Source organism: Heptranchias perlo, unplaced genomic scaffold (genome assembly GCF_035084215.1).
Source record: "Heptranchias perlo isolate sHepPer1 unplaced genomic scaffold, sHepPer1.hap1 HAP1_SCAFFOLD_765, whole genome shotgun sequence".
Lineage (NCBI taxonomy): Eukaryota > Metazoa > Chordata > Chondrichthyes > Hexanchiformes > Hexanchidae > Heptranchias > Heptranchias perlo.
Genome location: NW_027139799.1, coordinates 74,165 through 93,645, shown reverse-complemented (window position 1 = coordinate 93,645; position 19,481 = coordinate 74,165). Strand labels below are relative to the sequence as shown.

Genomic DNA, 19,481 nt, shown 5'->3' with positions numbered 1-19,481 from the left:
TAGGGGGGAGAGAGGGTCAGTGTGAGGGCCCCAATCCCCGGGATAGAGTGAGTGAGGGGGGGGAGAGAGGGTCAGTGTGAGGGCCCCAATCCCCGGGATAGAGTGAGTGAGGGGGGGAGAGAGGGTCAGTGTGAGGGCCCCAATCCCCGGGATAGAGTGAGTGAGGGGGGGGAGAGAGGGTCAGTGTGAGGGCCCCAATCCCCGGGATAGAGTGAGTGAGGGGGGGAGAGAGGGTCAGTGTGAGGGCCCCAATCCCCGGGATAGAGTGAGTGAGGGGGGGGAGAGAGGGTCAGTGTGAGGGCCCCAATCCCCGGGATAGAGTGAGTGAGGGGGGGAGAGAGGGTCAGTGTGAGGGCCCCAATCCCCGGGATAGAGTGAGTGAGGGGGGGGAGAGAGGGTCAGTGTGAGGGCCCCAATCCCCGGGATAGAGTGAGTGAGGGGGGGGAGAGAGGGTCAGTGTGAGGGCCCCAATCCCCGGGATAGAGTGAGTGAGGGGGGGGGAGAGAGGGTCAGTGTGAGGGCCCCAATCCCCGGGATAGAGTGAGTGAGGGGGGGGAGAGAGGGTCAGTGTGAGGGCCCCAATCCCCGGGATAGAGTGAGTGAGGGGGGGGAGAGAGGGTCAGTGTGAGGGCCCCAATCCCCGGGATAGAGTGAGTGAGGGGGGGGAGAGAGGGTCAGTGTGAGGGCCCCAATCCCCGGGATAGAGTGAGTGAGGGGGGGGAGAGAGGGTCAGTGTGAGGGCCCCAATCCCCGGGATAGAGTGAGTGAGGGGGGGGAGAGAGGGTCAGTGTGAGGGCCCCAATCCCCGGGATAGAGTGAGTGAGGGGGGGGGAGAGAGGGTCAGTGTGAGGGCCCCAATCCCCGGGATAGAGTGAGTGAGGGGGGGAGAGAGGGTCAGTGTGAGGGCCCCAATCCCCGGGATAGAGTGAGTGAGGGGGGGAGAGAGGGTCAGTGTGAGGGCCCCAATCCCCGGGATAGAGTGAGTGAGGGGGGGAGAGAGGGTCAGTGTGAGGGCCCCAATCCCCGGGATAGAGTGAGTGAGGGGGGGGGAGAGGGTCAGTGTGAGGGCCCCAATCCCCGGGATAGAGTGAGTGAGGGGGGGGGCGGAGAGAGGGTCAGTGTGAGGGCCCCAATCCCCGGGATAGAGTGAGTGAGGGGGGGAGAGAGGGTCAGTGTGAGGGCCCCAATCCCCGGGATAGAGTGAGTGAGGGGGGGGGAGAGAGGGTCAGTGTGAGGGCCCCAATCCCCGGGATAGAGTGAGTGAGGGGGGAGAGAGGGTCAGTGTGAGGGCCCCAATCCCCGGGATAGAGTGAGTGAGGGGGGGAGAGAGGGTCAGTGTGAGGGCCCCAATCCCCGGGATAGAGTGAGTGAGGGGGGGAGAGAGGGTCAGTGTGAGGGCCCCAATCCCCGGGATAGAGTGAGTGAGGGGGGGAGAGAGGGTCAGTGTGAGGGCCCCAATCCCCGGGATAGAGTGAGTGAGAGGGGGAGAGAGGGTCAGTGTGAGGGCCCCAATCCCCGGGATAGAGTGAGTGAGGGGGGGAGAGAGGGTCAGTGTGAGGGCCCCAATCCCCGGGATAGAGTGAGTGAGGGGGGGGGAGAGAGGGTCAGTGTGAGGGCCCCAATCCCCGGGATAGAGTGAGTGAGGGGGGGGGAGAGAGGGTCAGTGTGAGGGCCCCAATCCCCGGGATAGAGTGAGTGAGGGGGGGGGAGAGAGGGTCAGTGTGAGGGGCCCCAATCCCCGGGATAGAGTGAGTGAGGGGGGGCGGAGAGAGGGTCAGTGTGAGGGCCCCAATCCCCGGGATAGAGTGAGTGAGGGGGGAGAGAGGGTCAGTGTGAGGGCCCCAATCCCCGGGATAGAGTGAGTGAGGGGGGGGAGAGAGGGTCAGTGTGAGGGCCCCAATCCCCGGGATAGAGTGAGTGAGGGGGGGAGAGAGGGTCAGTGTGAGGGCCCCAATCCCCGGGATAGAGTGAGTGAGGGGGGGAGAGAGGGTCAGTGTGAGGGCCCCAATCCCCGGGATAGAGTGAGTGAGGGGGGGGAGAGAGGGTCAGTGTGAGGGCCCCAATCCCCGGGATAGAGTGAGTGAGGGGGGGGAGAGGGTCAGTGTGAGGGCCCCAATCCCCGGGATAGAGTGAGTGAGGGGGGGAGAGAGAGGGTCAGTGTGAGGGCCCCAATCCCCGGGATAGAGTGAGTGAGGTGGGGGAGAGAGGGTCAGTGTGAGGGCCCCAATCCCCGGGATAGAGTGAGTGAGGGGGGGGAGAGAGGGTCAGTGTGAGGGCCCCAATCCCCGGGATAGAGTGAGTGAGGGGGGGGAGAGAGGGTCAGTGTGAGGGCCCCAATCCCCGGGATAGAGTGAGTGAGGGGGGGGAGAGAGAGGGTCAGTGTGAGGGCCCCAATCCCCGGGATAGAGTGAGTGAGGGGGGGGAGAGAGGGTCAGTGTGAGGGCCCCAATCCCCGGGATAGAGTGAGTGAGGGGGGGGAGAGAGGGTCAGTGTGAGGGCCCCAATCCCCGGGATAGAGTGAGTGAGGGGGGGGGAGAGAGGGTCAGTGTGAGGGCCCCAATCCCCGGGATAGAGTGAGTGAGGGGGGGGAGAGAGGGTCAGTGTGAGGGCCCCAATCCCCGGGATAGAGTGAGTGAGGGGGGGAGAGAGGGTCAGTGTGAGGGCCCCAATCCCCGGGATAGAGTGAGTGAGGGGGGGGGAGAGAGGGTCAGTGTGAGGGCCCCAATCCCCGGGATAGAGTGAGTGAGGGGGGGAGAGAGGGTCAGTGTGAGGGCCCCAATCCCCGGGATAGAGTGAGTGAGGGGGGAGAGAGGGTCAGTGTGAGGGCCCCAATCCCCGGGATAGAGTGAGTGAGGGGGGGGGAGAGGGTCAGTGTGAGGGCCCCAATCCCCGGATAGAGTGAGTGAGGGGGGGAGAGAGGGTCAGTGTGAGGGCCCCAATCCCCGGGATAGAGTGAGTGAGGGGGGGGAGAGAGGGTCAGTGTGAGGGCCCCAATCCCCGGGATAGAGTGAGTGAGGGGGGGGGGAGAGGGTCAGTGTGAGGGCCCCAATCCCCGGGATAGAGTGAGTGAGGGGGGGGAGAGAGGGTCAGTGTGAGGGCCCCAATCCCCGGGATAGAGTGAGTGAGGGGGGGGAGAGAGGGTCAGTGTGAGGGCCCCAATCCCCGGGATAGAGTGAGTGAGGGGGAGGAGAGAGGGTCAGTGTGAGGGCCCCAATCCCCGGGATAGAGTGAGTGAGGGGGGGGAGAGAGGGTCAGTGTGAGGGCCCCAATCCCCGGGATAGAGTGAGTGAGGGGGGGGGAGAGAGGGTCAGTGTGAGGGCCCCAATCCCGGGATAGAGTGAGTGAGGGGGGGGAGAGAGGGTCAGTGTGAGGGCCCCAATCCCCGGGATAGAGTGAGTGAGGGGGGGGGAGAGAGGGTCAGTGTGAGGGCCCCAATCCCCGGGATAGAGTGAGTGAGGGGGGGGGGAGAGAGGGTCAGTGTGAGGGCCCCAATCCCCGGGATAGAGTGAGTGAGGGGGGGGAGAGAGGGTCAGTGTGAGGGCCCCAATCCCGGGATAGAGTGAGTGAGGGGGGGGAGAGAGGGTCAGTGTGAGGGCCCCAATCCCCGGGATAGAGTGAGTGAGGGGGGGGAGAGAGGGTCAGTGTGAGGGCCCCAATCCCCGGGATAGAGTGAGTGAGGGGGGGGAGAGAGGGTCAGTGTGAGGGCCCCAATCCCCGGGATAGAGTGAGTGAGGGGGGGGGAGAGAGGGTCAGTGTGAGGGCCCCAATCCCCGGATAGAGTGAGTGAGGGGGGGGAGAGAGGGTCAGTGTGAGGGCCCCAATCCCCGGGATAGAGTGAGTGAGGGGGGGGAGAGGGTCAGTGTGAGGGCCCCAATCCCCGGGATAGAGTGAGTGAGGGGGGGAGAGAGGGTCAGTGTGAGGGCCCCAATCCCCGGGATAGAGTGAGTGAGGGGGGGGGAGAGGGTCAGTGTGAGGGCCCCAATCCCCGGGATAGAGTGAGTGAGGGGGGGGGGAGAGAGGGTCAGTGTGAGGGCCCCAATCCCCGGGATAGAGTGAGTGAGGGGGGGGGAGAGAGGGTCAGTGTGAGGGCCCCAATCCCCGGGATAGAGTGAGTGAGGGGGGGGAGAGAGGGTCAGTGTGAGGGCCCCAATCCCCGGGATAGAGTGAGTGAGGGGGGGGAGAGAGGGTCAGTGTGAGGGCCCCAATCCCCGGGATAGAGTGAGTGAGGGGGGGAGAGAGGGTCAGTGTGAGGGCCCCAATCCCCGGGATAGAGTGAGTGAGGGGGGGGGAGAGAGGGTCAGTGTGAGGGCCCCAATCCCCGGGATAGAGTGAGTGAGGGGGGGGGGAGAGAGGGTCAGTGTGAGGGCCCCAATCCCCGGGATAGAGTGAGTGAGGGGGGGGAGAGAGGGTCAGTGTGAGGGCCCCAATCCCCGGGATAGAGTGAGTGAGGGGGGGAGAGAGGGTCAGTGTGAGGGCCCCAATCCCCGGGATAGAGTGAGTGAGGGGGGGGGAGAGAGGGTCAGTGTGAGGGCCCAATCCCCGGGATAGAGTGAGTGAGGGGGGGGGAGAGAGGGTCAGTGTGAGGGCCCCAATCCCCGGGATAGAGTGAGTGAGGGGGGGGGGAGAGAGGGTCAGTGTGAGGGCCCCAATCCCCGGGATAGAGTGAGTGAGGGGGGGGAGAGAGGGTCAGTGTGAGGGCCCCAATCCCCGGGATAGAGTGAGTGAGGGGGGGGAGAGAGGGTCAGTGTGAGGGCCCCAATCCCCGGGATAGAGTGAGTGAGGGGGGGGGGAGAGAGGGTCAGTGTGAGGGCCCCAATCCCGGGATAGAGTGAGTGAGGGGGGGGAGAGAGGGTCAGTGTGAGGGCCCCAATCCCCGGGATAGAGTGAGTGAGGGGGGGGAGAGAGGGTCAGTGTGAGGGCCCCAATCCCCGGGATAGAGTGAGTGAGGGGGGTGGGAGAGAGGGTCAGTGTGAGGGCCCCAATCCCCGGGATAGAGTGAGTGAGGGGGGGGAGAGAGGGTCAGTGTGAGGGCCCCAATCCCGGGATAGAGTGAGTGAGGGGGGGGAGAGAGGGTCAGTGTGAGGGCCCCAATCCCGGGATGGAGTGAGTGAGGGGGGGGAGAGAGGGTCAGTGTGAGGGCCCCAATCCCCGGGATAGAGTGAGTGAGGGGGGGGGAGAGAGGGTCAGTGTGAGGGCCCCAATCCCCGGGATAGAGTGAGTGAGGGGGGGGAGAGAGGGTCAGTGTGAGGGCCCCAATCCCCGGGATAGAGTGAGTGAGGGGGAGGAATGGCGGGAGCGACGGGGAGGGATGGGGGGTAAGAGGGGGAGGGGGAGACGGGGAGGGATGGGGGGTAAGAGGGGGAGGGGGGGAGGGGGAGACGGGGAGAGGGAGAGACGGGGTGGAATTGAGGGAGAGACGGGGGGAGAGAAACGGGGAGGAATGGTGGGAGGGAGAGACGGTGAGAGGGAGAAGGGGAGGAATTGAGGGAGAGACGGGGAGGGATGGTGGGCAAGAGGGAGAGACGGGGAGGGAGGGACGGAGAAGGAGACGGAGTTGGAGGGGAGGATGGTGGGCAAGAGGGAGAGACGGGGAGGGAGGGACGGAGAAGGAGACGGAGTTGGAGGGGAGGATGGTGGGGAAGAGGGAGAGACGGGGAGGGAGGGACGGAGAGGGAGACGGAGCTGGAGGGGAGGATGGTGGGGAAGAGGGAGAGACGGGGAGGGAGGGACGGAGAGGGAGACGGAGCTGGAGGGGAGGGTGTTGGGGAAGAGGGAGAGACGGGGAGGGAGGGAGAGACGGAGAGGGAGGGAGAGACGGAGAGGGAGACGGAGCTGGAGGGGAGGGTGGTGGGGAAGAGGGAGAGACGGGGAGGGAGGGACGGAGAGGGAGACGGAGTTGGAGGGGAGGGATGGGGGGTAAGAGGGAGAGACGGGGAGGGAGACGGAGTTGGAGGGGAGTCTGGTGGGAAGAGGGAGAGACTGGGAGGGAGAGACGGAGAGGGAGACGGAGCTGGAGGGGAGGGTGGTGGGGTAAGAGGGAGAGACGGGGAGGGAGGGACGGAGAGGGAGACGGAGCTGGAGGGGAGGATGGTGGGGAAGAGGGAGAGACGGGGAGGGAGGGAGGGACGGAGAGGGAGACGGAGCTGGAGGGGAGGATGGTGGGGAAGAGGGAGAGACGGGGAGTGAGGGACGGAGAGGGAGACGGAGCTGGAGGGGAGGGTGGTGGGGAAGAGGGAGAGACGGAGAGGGAGGGACGGAGAGGGAGACGGAGTTGGAGGGGAGGGATGGGGGGTAAGAGGGAGAGACGGGGAGGGAGACGGAGTTGGAGGGGAGTCTGGTGGGAAGAGGGAGAGACTGGAGGGAGAGACGGAGACGGAGAGGGAGACGGAGCTGGAGGGGAGGGTGGTGGAGTAAGAGGGAGAGACGGGGAGGGAGGGACGGAGAGGGAGACGGAGCTGGAGGGGAGGATGGTGGGAAAGAGGGAGAGACGGGGAGGGAGGGAGAGACGGAGAGGGAGACGGAGCTGGAGGGGAGGATGGTGGGGAAGAGGGAGAGACTGGGAGGGAGGGACGGAGAGGGAGACGGAGTTGGAGGGGAGGACGGTGGGGAAGAGGGAGAGACTGGGAGGGAGGGACGGAGAGGGAGACGGAGCTGGAGGGGAGGGTGGTGGGGAAGAGGGAGAGACGGGGAGGGAGGGACGGAGATGGAGACGGAGCTGGAGGGGAGGATGGTGGGGTAAGAGGGAGAGACGGGGAGGGAGGGACGGAGAGGGAGACTGAGTTGGAGGGGAGGATGGTGGGGAAGAGGGAGAGACGGGGAGGGAGGGACGGAGAAGGAGACGGAGTTGGAAGGGAGGATGGTGGGGAAGAGGGAGAGACGGGGAGGGAGGGACGGAGAGGGAGACGGAGCTGGAGGGGAGGATGGTGGGGAAGAGGGAGAGACGGGGAGGGAGGGACGGAGAGGGAGACGGAGTTGGAGGGGAGGGTGGTGGGGAAGAGGGAGAGACGGGGAGGGAGGGACGGAGAGGGAGACGGAGTTGGAGGGGAGGGTGGTGGGGAAGAGGGAGAGACGGGGAGGGAGGGATGGAGAGGGAGACGGAGTTGGAGGGGAGGATGGTGGGGAAGAGGGAGAGACGGGGAGGGAGGGACGGAGAGGGAGACGGAGCTGGAGGGGAGGACGGTGGGGTAAGAGGGAGGGACGGAGAGGGAGACGGAGCTGGAGGGGAGGATGGTGGGGAAGAGGGAGAGACGGGGAGTGAGGGACGGAGAGGGAGACGGAGTTGGAGGGGAGGATGGTGGGGAAGAGGGAGAGACGGTGGGGTAAGAGGGAGAGACGGGGAGGGAGGGACGGAGAAGGAGACGGAGCTGGAGGGGAGGATGGTGGGGAAGAGGGAGGGACGGAGAGGGAGACGGAGCTGGAGGGGAGGACGGTGGGGTAAGAGGGAGAGACGGGGAGGGAGACGGAGCTGGAGGGAGGATGGTGGGGAAGAGGGAGAGACGGGGAGGGAGAGACGGATAGGGAGACGGAGCTGGAGGGGAGGGTGGTGGGGAAGAGGGAGAGAGGGAGAGGGAGACGGAGCTGGAGGGGCGGGTGGTGGGGGAAGAGGGAGAGACGGGGAGGGAGGGACGGAGAGGGAGACGGAGTTGGAGGGGAGGGTGGTGGGGAAGAGGGAGAGACGGGGAGTGAGGGACGGAGATGGAGACGGAGTTGGAGGGGAGGATGGTGGGGAAGAGGGAGAGACGGTGGGGTAAGAGGGAGAGACGGGGAGGGAGGGACGGAGAAGGAGACGGAGCTGGAGGGGAGGATGGTGGGGAAGAGGGAGGGACGGAGAGGGAGACGGAGCTGGAGGGGAGGACGGTGGGGTAAGAGGGAGAGACGGGGAGGGAGGGACGGAGAGGGAGACGGAGCTGGAGGGGAGGATGGTGGGGAAGAGGGAGAGACGGAGACGGAGAGGGAGACGGAGCTGGAGGGGAGGATGGTGGGGAAGAGGGAGAGACGGGGAGGGAGAGACGGAGAGGGAGACGGAGCTGGAGGGGAGGACGGTGGGGTAAGAGGGAGAGACGGGGAGGGAGACGGAGCTGGAGGGGAGGATGGTGGGGAAGAGGGAGAGACGGGGAGGGAGAGACGGATAGGGAGACGGAGCTGGAGGGGAGGGTGGTGGGGAAGAGGGAGAGACGGAGAGGGAGACGGAGCTGGAGGGGAGGGTGGTGGGGGAAGAGGGAGAGACGGGGAGGGAGGGACGGAGAGGGAGACGGAGTTGGAGGGGAGGATGGTGGGGAAGAGGGTGAGACGGTGGGGTAAGAGGAGAGACGGGGAGGGAGGGACGGAGAAGGAGACGGAGCTGGAGGGGAGGATGGTGGGGAAGAGGGAGGGACGGAGAGGGAGACGGAGCTGGAGGGGAGGACGGTGGGGTAAGAGGGAGAGACGGGGAGGGAGGGATGGAGAGGGAGACGGAGCTGGAGGGGAGGATGGTGGGGAAGAGGGAGAGACGGAGAGGGAGACGGAGCTGGAGGGGAGGATGGTGGGGAAGAGGGAGAGACGGGGAGGGAGAGACGGAGCTGGAGGGGAGGGTGGTGGGGGAAGAGGGAGAGACGGGGAGGGAGTGACGGAGAGGGAGACGGAGTTGGAGGGGAGGGTGGTGGGGAAGAGGGAGAGACGGTGGGGTAAGAGGGAGAGACGGGTAGGGAGGGGAGGATGGTGGGAAAGAGGGAGAGACGGAGAGGGAGACGGAGCTGGAGGGGAGGACTGTGGGGTAAGAGGGAGAGACGGAGAGGGAGGGACGGAGAGGGAGACGGAGCTGGAGGGGAGGATGGTGGGGAAGAGGGAGAGACGGAGAGGGAGACGGAGCTGGAGGGGAGGATGGTGGGGAAGAGGGAGAGACGGGGAGGGAGAGACGGAGAGACGGAGACGGAGCTGGAGGGGAGGGTGGTGGGGAAGAGGGAGAGACGGAGAGGGAGACGGAGCTGGAGGGGAGGGTGGTGGGGGAAGAGGGAGAGACGGGGAGGGAGTGACGGAGAGGGAGACGGAGTTGGAGGGGAGGGTGGTGGGGAAGAGGGAGAGATGGTGGGGTAAGAGGGAGGGACGGAGAAGGAGACGGAGCTGGAGGGGAGGATGGTGGGGAAGAGGGAGAGACGGGGAGGGAGGGACGGAGAGGGAGGGACGGAGTTGGAGGGGAGGGTGGTGGGGAAGAGGGAGAGACGGGGAGGGAGGGACGGAGTTGGAGGGGAGGATGGTGGGGAAGAGGGAGAGATGGGGAGGGAGAGACTGGAGGGACGGAGTTGGAGGGGAGGGTGGTGGGGAAGAGGGAGAGACGGTGGGGTAAGAGGGAGAGACGGGGAGGGAGGGACGGAGAAGGAGACGGAGCTGGAGGGGAGGATGGTGGGGAAGAGGGAGAGACGGGGAGGGAGGGACGGAGAGGGAGACGGAGCTGGAGGGGAGGATGGTGGGGAAGAGGGAGAGACGGGGAGGGAGGGGACGGAGAGGGAGACGGAGTTGGAGGGGAGGGTTTTGGGGAAGAGGGAGAGACGGGGAGGGAGGGACGGAGTTGGAGGGGAGGGTGGTGGGGAAGAGGGAGAGACGGGGAGGGGAGGGACGGAGTTGGAGGGGAGGGGTGGTGGGGAAGAGGGAGAGACGGGGAGGGAGGGAGGGAGACGGAGTTGGAGGGGAGGACGGTGAGGAAGAGGGAGAGACGGGGAGGGAGGGACGGAGAGGGAGACGGAGCTGGAGGGGAGGATGGTTGGGGAAGAGGGAGAGACGGGGAGGGACGGACGGAGAGGGAGACGGAGCTGGAGGGGAGGATGGTGGGGAAGAGGGAGAGACGGGGAGGGAGGGAGGGGACGGACGGAGAGGGAGACGGAGTTGGAGGGGAGGACGGTGGGAAGAGGGAGAGACGGGGAGGGAGGGACGGAGAGGGAGACGGAGTTTGGAGGGGAGGGTGGTGGGGAAGAGGGAGAGACTGTGAGAGGGAGAGTCTGTTTTCTCTGAACTCTGCTCTCTTTGAATTTGCAGCTGGCTTTTCCCCATCATTGGCCACATGGGAATCTGCACCATGTCTGGGATTATCCGGGACTTTGCTGGACCTTACTTTGTGTCGGTAGGTGGTGATGTGTGACCGAGAGAGCGTTCAGTAGGTTTGAGCTCGGGTATGGACCTCGCACTCACTGTTGCCATTCTCTCACTACAGGAGGACAACATGGCGTTTTGGGAACCCGACCAAGTGAGTGGGGGTTTGGGGAGAGGGGGGTTTTGGTGGGTGGGGAGAGGAGGAGGGTGGTGGTGGGTTGTGTTGGGGGGTTTGTGGGGAGGGGTTGGGCTGACAGGATCGACTTATCAGGAAAGGCTGAACAGGCTGAGGCTCTTTGCTCTGCAAACATCTTCACCCTATCAAACCCTTTCATAATCTTAAAGACCTCGATCAGGTCACTCCCTCAGCCTTCTCTTTTCTCGAGAAAAGAGCCCCAGACTGATCAATCTTTCCTGATAGTTATAAACCTCTCATTTCTGGTATCATCCTTGTGAATCTTTTTTGCATCTTCTCCAACTGTGGTCTAACCGGGTACGGTAGCATTGTGGCTATGTTACTGGGCTAGTAATCCAGAGGCCTGGACTAAAATCCAGTCTCATGAGTTCAAATCCCGCCACGGCAGCTGGTGAATTTAAATTCAATTAATTAATTAAATTCAATTAATTAAATAAAAATCTGGAATTAAAATACGAGTATCAGTAATGATGGCCATGAAACTACCGGATTGTCGTAAAAACCCATCTGGTTCACTAATGTCCTTTAGGGAAGGAAACCTGCCGCCCTTACCCGGTCTGGCCGATATGTGACTCCAGACCCACAGCAATGTGGTTGATTCTTAATTGCCCTCTGAAATGGCCCAGCAAGCCCACTCAGTTGGAAAATCTCGCTACGAAAAGTCATAATAAGAATAAAACCGGACGGACCACCCAGGCATCGGACCACTAGGCACCGGACACGACAACGGCAAAACACCAAGCCCAGTCGACCCTGCAAGGTCCTCCTTACTAACATCTGGGGACTGGTGCCAAAATTGGGAGAGCTGTCCCACAGACTAGTCAAGCAACAGCCTGACATAGCCATACTCACAGAATCATATCTTTCAGCCAATGTCCCAGACTCTTCCATCACCATCCCTGGGTATGTCCTGTCCCACCGGCAGGACAGACCCACCAGAGGTGGCGGTACAGTGATATACAGTCAGGAGGGAGTGGCCCTGGGAGTCCTCAACATTGACTCCGGACCCCATGAAATCTCATGGCATCAGGTCAAACATGGGCAAGGGAACCTCCTGCTGATTACCACCTACCGCCCTCCCTCAGCTGATGAATCAGTCCTCCTCCATGTTGAACACCACTTGGAGGAAGCACTGAGGGTAGCAAGGGCACAGAATGTACTCTGGGTGGGGGACTTCAATGTCCATCACCAAGAGTGGCTCGGTAGCACCACGACTGACCGAGCTGGCCGAGTCCTGAAGGACATAGCTGCTAGACTGGGCCTGTGGCAGGTGGTGAGCGAACCAACACGAGGGAAAAACTTGCTTGACCTCGTCCTCACCAATCTACCTGTCGCAAATGCATCTGTCCATGACAGTATTGGTAGGAGTGACCACCGCACAGTCCTCGGGGAGATGAAATCCCGTCTTGGCACCGAGGACACCATCCAACGTGTTGTGTGGCACTACCACCGTGCTAAATGGGATAGATTCAGAACAGATCTAGCAGCTCAAAACTGGGCATCCATGAGGCGCTGTGGGCCATCAGCAGCAGCAGAATTGTATTCCAGCACAATCTGTAACCTCATGGCCCGGCATATTCCTCACTCTACCATTATCAACAAGCCAGGGGATCAACCCTGGTTCAATGACCATCTCCAACAAGAGAGAGTCTAACCACCTCCCCTTGACATTCAACGGCATCACCATCGCCGAATCCCCCACCATCAACATCCTGGGGGTCACCATTGACCAGAAACTTAACTGGACCAGCCATATAAATACTGTGGCTACGAGAGCAGGTCAGAGGCTGGGTATTCTGCGGCGAGTGACTCACCTCCTGACTCCCCAAAGCCTTTCCACCATCTACAAGGCACAAGTCAGGAGTGTGATGGAATACTCTCCACTTGCCTGGATGAGTGCAGCTCCAACAACACTCGAGAAGCTCGACACCATCCAAGATAAAGCAGCCCGCTTGATTGGCACCTCATCCACCACCCTAAACATTCACTCCCTTCACCACCGGCGCACCGTGGCTGCAGTGTGGACCATCCACAGGATGCACTGCAGCAACTCGCCAAGGCTTCTTCGACAGCACCTCCCAAACCCGCGACCTCTACCACCTAGAAGGACAAGGGCAGCAGGCGCATGGGAACAACACCACCTGCACGTTCCCCTCCAAGTCACACACCATCCCGACTTGGAAATATATCGCCGTTCCTTCATTGTCGCTGGGTCAAAATCCTGGAACTCCCTTCCTAACAGCACTGTGGGAGAACCGTCACCACACTGACTGCAGCGGTTCAAGAAGGCGGCTCACCACCACCTTCTCAAGGGGCAATTAGGGATGGGCAATAAATGCCGGCCTCGCCAGCGACGCCTACATCCCGTGAACGAATAAAAAAAAAAGGTATACGGAGACCAGAACTGTGCACAGTGCTCCGAGTGTGGTCTAACCAAGGTATACGGAGACCAGAACTGTGCCCAGTGCTCCGAGTGTGGTCTAACCAAGGTATATGGAGACCAGAACTGTGCCCAGTGCTCCGAGTGTGGTCTAACCAAGGTATATGGAGACCAGAACTGTGCACAGTGCTCCGAGTGTGGTCTAACCAAGGTATACGGAGACCAGAACTGTGCCCAGTGCTCCGAGTGTGGTCTAACCAAGGTATATGGAGACCAGAACTGTGCCCAGTGCTCCGAGTGTGGTCTAACCAAGGTATATGGAGACCAGAACTGTGCACAGTGCTCCGAGTGTGGTCTAACCAAGGTATATGGAGACCAGAACTGTGCCCAGTGCTCCGAGTGTGGTCTAACCAAGGTATACGGAGACCAGAACTGTGCCCAGTGCTCCGAGTGTGGTCTAACCAAGGTATATGGAGACCAGAACTGTGCCCAGTGCTCCGAGTGTGGTCTAACCAAGGTATACGGAGACCAGAACTGTGCCCAGTGCTCCGAGTGTGGTCTAACCAAGGTATACGGAGACCAGAACTGTGCCCAGTGCTCCGAGTGTGGTCTAACCAAGGTATATGGAGACCAGAACTGTGCACAGTGCTCCGAGTGTGGTCTAACCAAGGTATATGGAGACCAGAACTGTGCCCAGTGCTCCAAGTGTGGTCTAACCGAGGTAGATGGAGACCAGAACTGTGCACAGTGCGAATTCTTACAGTGAATGGAGCAGTGACCTTCGGAATCTGTTATTCCAGATACTGGCAGTTGGATCCAACCAAGGTTTACAGCACGGGGCCCAACCCCTGGGACACCAGCGTCTTGGAAGCATCAGAGGAATATAAACACCGACTGGTAACGTGATCTGTGCTCCGTGGGAACGGGCTACTGTCGGTCAGGGCAGGGGTTTGCGATGGATCTCCCGAGCACGGGCAGACGGCTCCTGGGGGGGGGTCTGGAGGACCCTCGCTCCCCGCCAGCCGAGTACGGAGGGGGGACCCTTATCAGACAGAGACTCTCCCTGCGTGGGGCTCGGTAAGTGGGGTGTGTCCCTGTGGGAGAGAGTGTGTCTCCGAATCAGAAAATGATATCTTGATATAGATTGTAGTGTCTGTGTGCCCTGCTGGGTGAGTTGGGCCCTGCTGGTATTTGGGTTATTGTACTGGGATGAGGCAGGCGATGGTTGAGCTGGGGCTCTGCTGGTATTTGGGTTATTGTACTGGGATGAGTCAGGTGATGGTTGAGCTGGGGCTCTGCTGTATTTGGGTTATTGTACTGGGATGAGGCAGGTGATGGTTGAGCTGGGCTCTGCTGGTATTTGGGTTACTGTACTGGGATGAGGCAGGTGATGGTTGAGCTGGGCTCTGCTGGTATTTGGGTTATTGTACTGGGATGTGGCAGGTGATGATTGAGCTGGGCTCTGCTGGTATTTGGGTTATTGTACTGGGATGAGTCAGGTGATGGTTGAGCGTGGCTCTGCTGGTGTTTGGGTTATTGTACTGGAATGAGGCAGGTGATGGTTGAGCTGGGCTCTGCTGGTATTTGGGTTATTGTGCTGGGATGAGGCAGGTGATGGTTGAGCTGGGCTCTGCTGGTATTTGGGTTACTGTACTGGGATGAGGCAGGTGATGGTTGAGCTGGGCTCTGCTGGTATTTGGGTTATTGTACTGGGATGAGGCAGGTGATGGTTGAGCTGGGCTCTGCTGGTATTTGGGTTATTGTGCTGGGATGAGGCAGGTGATGGTTGAGCTGGGCTCTGCTGGTATTTGGGTTATTGTACTGGGATGAGGCAGGTGATGGTTGAGCTGGGGCTCTGCTGGTATTTGGGTTATTGTACTGGGATGAGGCAGGCGATGGTTGAGCTGGGCTCTGCTGGTATTTGGGATACTGTACTGGGATGAGGCAGGTGATGGTTGAGCTGGGCTCTGCTGGTATTTGGGTTATTGTACTGGGATGAGGCAGGTGATGGTTGAGCTGGGCTCTGCTGGTATTTGGGTTAGTGTACTGGGATGAGGCAGGTGATGGTTGAGCTGGGCTCTGCTAGTATTTGGGTTATTGTACTGGGATGAGGCAGGTGATTGAGCTGGGAAAAGGGATATGGACATGTTAAGTGAGTGGGCAAGAAGGTGGCAGATGGAGTATAATGTGGGGAAATGTGAGGTTATTCACTTTGGTGGGAAGAATAGAAAAACAGAATATTTTCTAAATGGTGAGAAACTATTAAATGTTGGTGTTGAGAGGGATTTGGGTGTCCTCGTACAAGAAACACAGAAAGTTAACATGCAGGTACAGCAAGTAATCAGGGAGGTAAATGGTATGTTGGCCTTTATTACAAGGGGGTTGGAGTACAAGAGTAAGGAAGCCTTATTACAATTGTACAGGGCTTTGGTGAGACCTCACCTGGAGTACTGTGTACAGTTTTGGTCTCCTTATCTAAGGAAGGATATACTTGCCTTAGAGGCGGTGCATTGAAGGTTCACTAGATTGATTCCTGGGATGAGAGGGTTGTCCTATGAGGAGAGATTGAGTAGAATGGGCCGAGACTCTCTGGAGTTCAGAAGAATGAGAGGTGATCTCATTGAAGATTCTGAGAGGGCTTGACAGGGTAGAAGCTGAGAGGCTGTTTCCCCTGGCTCGAGAGTCTAGAATGAGGGGAGATAGTCTCAGGATAAGGGGTCGGCCATCCTAGACTGAGATGAGGAGGAATTTCTTCACTCAGAGGGTTGTGAATCTTTGGAATTCTCTACCCCAGAGGGCTGTGGATGCTGAGTCTTTGAGGCTGAGATGGATAGATTTTTGGACTCGAGGGGAATCAAGGGATATGGGGATCGGGCGGGAAAGTGGAGTTGAGGTCAGAGATCAGCCATGATCTGATTGAATGGCGGAGCAGGCTCGAGGGGCCGAATGGCCTACTCCTGCTCCTATTTCTTATGTTCTTCTGAAGCAGGTGATGGTTGAGCCGGGCTCTGCTGGAAAATGGGATGTTGTACTGGGCTGAGGCAGATGTGATCGAGCTGGGCTCTGGTATTTGAGTCTACTGGGATGAGGCAGGTGGGCTCTGCTGGTATTTGGGAGACGACTGGGATGAGGCAGATATGATTGAGCTGGGCTCAGCTGGTATTTGGGAGACTACTGGGATGAGGCCGATATGATTGAGCTGGGCTCAGCTGGTATTTGGGAGACTACTGGGATGAGGCAGCTGATTGAGCTGGGCTCTACTGGTATTGGGAGACGACTGGGATGAGGCAGATATGATTGAGCTGGGCTCTGCTGGTATTGGGAGACTACTGGGCTGAGGCCGGTGATTGAGCTGGGCTCTACTGGTATTGGGAGACTACTGGGCTGAGGCCGGTGATTGAGCTGGGCTCTACTGGTATTTGGGAGACTACTGGGATGAGGCAGATATAATTGAGCTGGGCTCTACTGGTATTTGGGAGACTACTGGGATGAGGCAGATATAATTGAGCTGGGCTCTACTGGTATTTGGGAGACTACTGGGATGAGGCAGATATAATTGAGCTGGGCTCTACTGGTATTTAGGAGACGACTAGGATGAGGCAGATATAATTGAGCTGGGCTCTACTGGTATTTGGGAGACTACTAGGATGAGGCAGATATAATTGAGCTGGGCTCTACTGGTATTTAGGAGACGACTAGGATGAGGCAGATATAATTGAGCTGGGCTCTACTGGTATTTAGGAGACGACTAGGATGAGGCAGATATAATTGAGCTGGGCTCTACTGGTATTGGGAGACTGCTGGGATGAGGCCGGTGATTGAGCTGGGCTCTGCTGGTATTTGGGAGACTGTACTGGGATGAGGCAGCTTCTAACTGTTACTCTCTGGTTCCAGCACAACCTCTGCTGTGATAACTGCCATTCACACGTTGCCATGGCACTCAACCTGATGAGATACAACAACAAGACCTCATGGAACATGGTCAAACTCTGCTTCCTAATGATGGTCCATGGGAAATACGTCAGGTACGGGAATCAGCCCCTGACCCCTGGGTTTGGGAGGGGGGTGAATCAGCCCCGGGGGTCCCTGCTCCCGATCCCTGTCCAGTGACCCCTGGGTTAGGGAGGGGGTGAATCAGCCCCGGGGGTCCCTGCTCCCGATCCCTGTCCAGTGACCCCTGGGTTAGGGAGGGGGTGAATCAGCCCCGGGGGTCCCTGCTCCCGATCCCTGTCCGGTGACCCCTGGGTTCGGGAAGGGGTGAATCAGCCCTGGGGGTCCCTGCTCCCGATCCCTGTCCAGTGACCCCTGGGTTAGGGAGGGGGTGAATCATCTCCGGGGTTCCTGCTCCCGATCCCTGTCCAGTGACCCCTGGGTTCGGGAGGGGGGTGAATCAGCCCCGGGGGTCCCTGCTCCCGATCCCTGTCCAGTGACCCCTGGGGTTAGGGAGGAGGGGGTGAATCATCCCTGGGGTCCCTGCTCCCGATCCCTGTCCAGTGACCACTGGGTTCGGGAGGGGGGTGAATCATCCCTGGGGTCCCTGCTCCCGATCCCTGTCCGGTGACCCCTGGGTTCGGGAGGGGGGTGAATCAGCCCCGGGGGTTCCTGCTCCCGATCCCTGTCCAGTGACCCCTGGGTTCGGGAGGGGGTGAATCAGCCCCGGGGTTCCTGCTCCTGACCTCTGCCCTGTGACCCCGGCCAGAGGGCTTGTGTTTGTGTGAGGTCAGGATTGTCTCGATCCTCGCTGCCTGGGCTCAGGTGGAGATTGGGCCCGTCCCTCACGGCAGGCGGTTTCAAGCAGATGACCCAGTCTGACGCCCTGCCTCTCTCTCTCTCTCTCTCTCTCTCTCTCTCTCCCCCCCTTTCCTCTCAGTTTTGTAGGTTTCCTCAAAACCTGGCTACCCTTCCTCTTCTTACTTGGCCTGATCCTGACGGTCGTCCTCGTTCTCAACCTGCGATGACCTGGATTCCAAATTCGCACAGGAACCCTGGAGAATGCCGAGTGTAATCGGGACCAAGATTGTCGACCTGTTCAAAAATGGCACTGGGCAACACCACAGGCCCTCGCTCTCCCCCATGTGCGGGCGTCCCTCGCCCTCCCCCCTGTGCGGGCGTCCCTCGCCCTCCCCCCTGTGCGGGCGTCCCTCGCCCTCCCCCCTGTGCGGGCGTCCCTCGCCCTCCCCCCTGTGCGGGCGTCCCTCGCCCTCCCCCCTGTGCGGGCGTCCCTCGCCCTCCCCCCTGTGCGGGCGTCCCTCGCCCTCCCCCCTGTGCGGGCGTCCCTCGCCCTCCCCCTGTGCGGGCGTCCCTCGCCCTCCCCCCTGTGCGGGCGTCCCTCGCCCTCCCCCCTGTGCGGGCGTCCCTCGCCCTCCCCCCTGTGCGGGCGTCCCTCGCCCTCCCCCCTGTGCGGGCGTCCCTCGCCCTCCCCCCTGTGCGGGCGCCCCTCGCCCTCCCCCCTGTGCGGGCGCCCCTCGCCCTCCCCCCTGTGCGGGCGCCCCTCGCCCTCCCCCCTGTGCGGGCGCCCCTCGCCCTCCCCCCTGTGCGGGCGCCCCTCGCCCTCCCCCCTGTGCGGGCGCCCCTCGCCCTCCCCCCTGTGCGGGCGCCCCTCGCCCTCCCCCCTGTGCGGGCGCCCCTCGCCCTCCCCCCTGTGCGGGCGCCCCTCGCCCTCCCCCCTGTGCGGGCGCCCCTCGCCCTCCCCCCTGTGCGGGCGCCCCTCGCCCTCCCCCCTGTGCGGGCGCCCCTCGCCCTCCCCCCTGTGCGGGCGCCCCTCGCCCTCCCCCCTGTGCGGGCGCCCCTCGCCCTCCCCCCTGTGCGGGCGCCCCTCGCCCTCCCCCCTGTGCGGGCGCCCCTCGCCCTCCCCCCTGTGCGGGCGCCCCTCGCCCTCCCCCCTGTGCGGGCGCCCCTCGCCCTCCCCCCTGTGCGGGCGCCCCTCGCCCTCCCCCCTGTGCGGGCGCCCCTCGCCCTCCCCCCGTATTGTACCTGTCCCGGGAGTGCTCGATACTGACACTGGGTGTAAAGTGGGGGTACACGGTCAGGGTAATGTAGTGGGAGCTCTGTATTGCGGTGCGGAGGGAGCTCTGTATTGCGGTGCGGAGGGAGCTCTGTGTTGTACCTGTCCTGTGCTATTTTTGATATCCGTGGTCCTGTGGTGAAAATTCATTTCCTACAACCTCTTTCTTTACCGAATTACAGACGGATGCAGGAAAAATAAATCCTTGTAAATATTTAGAACTGCTGTTTAATTTTTGAGCCGATGACCTGGGCTGGAATTAATAAAATATCTGTTCAAATCTAATTGTTTCTGTTTGGAATGAACAAGGCAACAGATGGATATTGATGGAACAGAGTATCATCTCTTCAACGGGGGAATGAGTAGAGAGAGGAGGGGAGGGGAGGGAAGGGAAAAGAAAATGGGAGGGGAGGAAATGAGAGGGCGAGAGGGGAGGAAATGAGAGGGCGAGAGGGGAGGAAATGAGAGGGCGAGAGGGGAGGAAATGAGAGGGCGAGAGGGGAGGAAATGAGAGGGCAGGAAATGAGAGGGGGGGGAAATGAGAGGGGGGGGAAATGAGAGGGGGGGGAAATGAGAGGGGGGGGAAATGAGAGGGGGGGGAAATGAGAGGGGGGGGAAATGAGAGGGGGGGGAAATGAGAGGGGGGGGAAATGAGAGGGGGGGAAATGAGAGGGCGAGGGGCGAATGTCCCCATTTCTGTCACGACTAATTCTTCCATTCCCCACTCTCTCTCACTCCCCCTGGCGCTGACACTGGGTATAAGGTCCAAAATAAAACGCAGGTTAATAAAGCCACAAAAAAATTGCAAATCCAGCTCTGGGGTTCATTTCTGGAGGGAT

The 19,481-nt window shown here is 61.1% G+C and overlaps 1 protein-coding gene across 1 annotated transcript; it reads left to right on the top strand.

Moving 5' to 3' along the window:
* The first annotated feature begins 6,703 nt into the window (after positions 1 to 6,703).
* LOC137319220 (transmembrane protein 222-like) lies at positions 6,704 to 18,927 on the top strand. The gene is given in 7 exon segments (XM_067981525.1): positions 6,704 to 6,735; positions 10,009 to 10,093; positions 10,184 to 10,198; positions 10,200 to 10,216; positions 13,439 to 13,535; positions 16,533 to 16,663; positions 17,509 to 18,927. Coding segments are annotated over 7 exon segments (465 nt in total). The 3' UTR covers positions 17,597 to 18,927.
* The last annotated feature ends 554 nt before the right edge of the window (positions 18,928 to 19,481 follow it).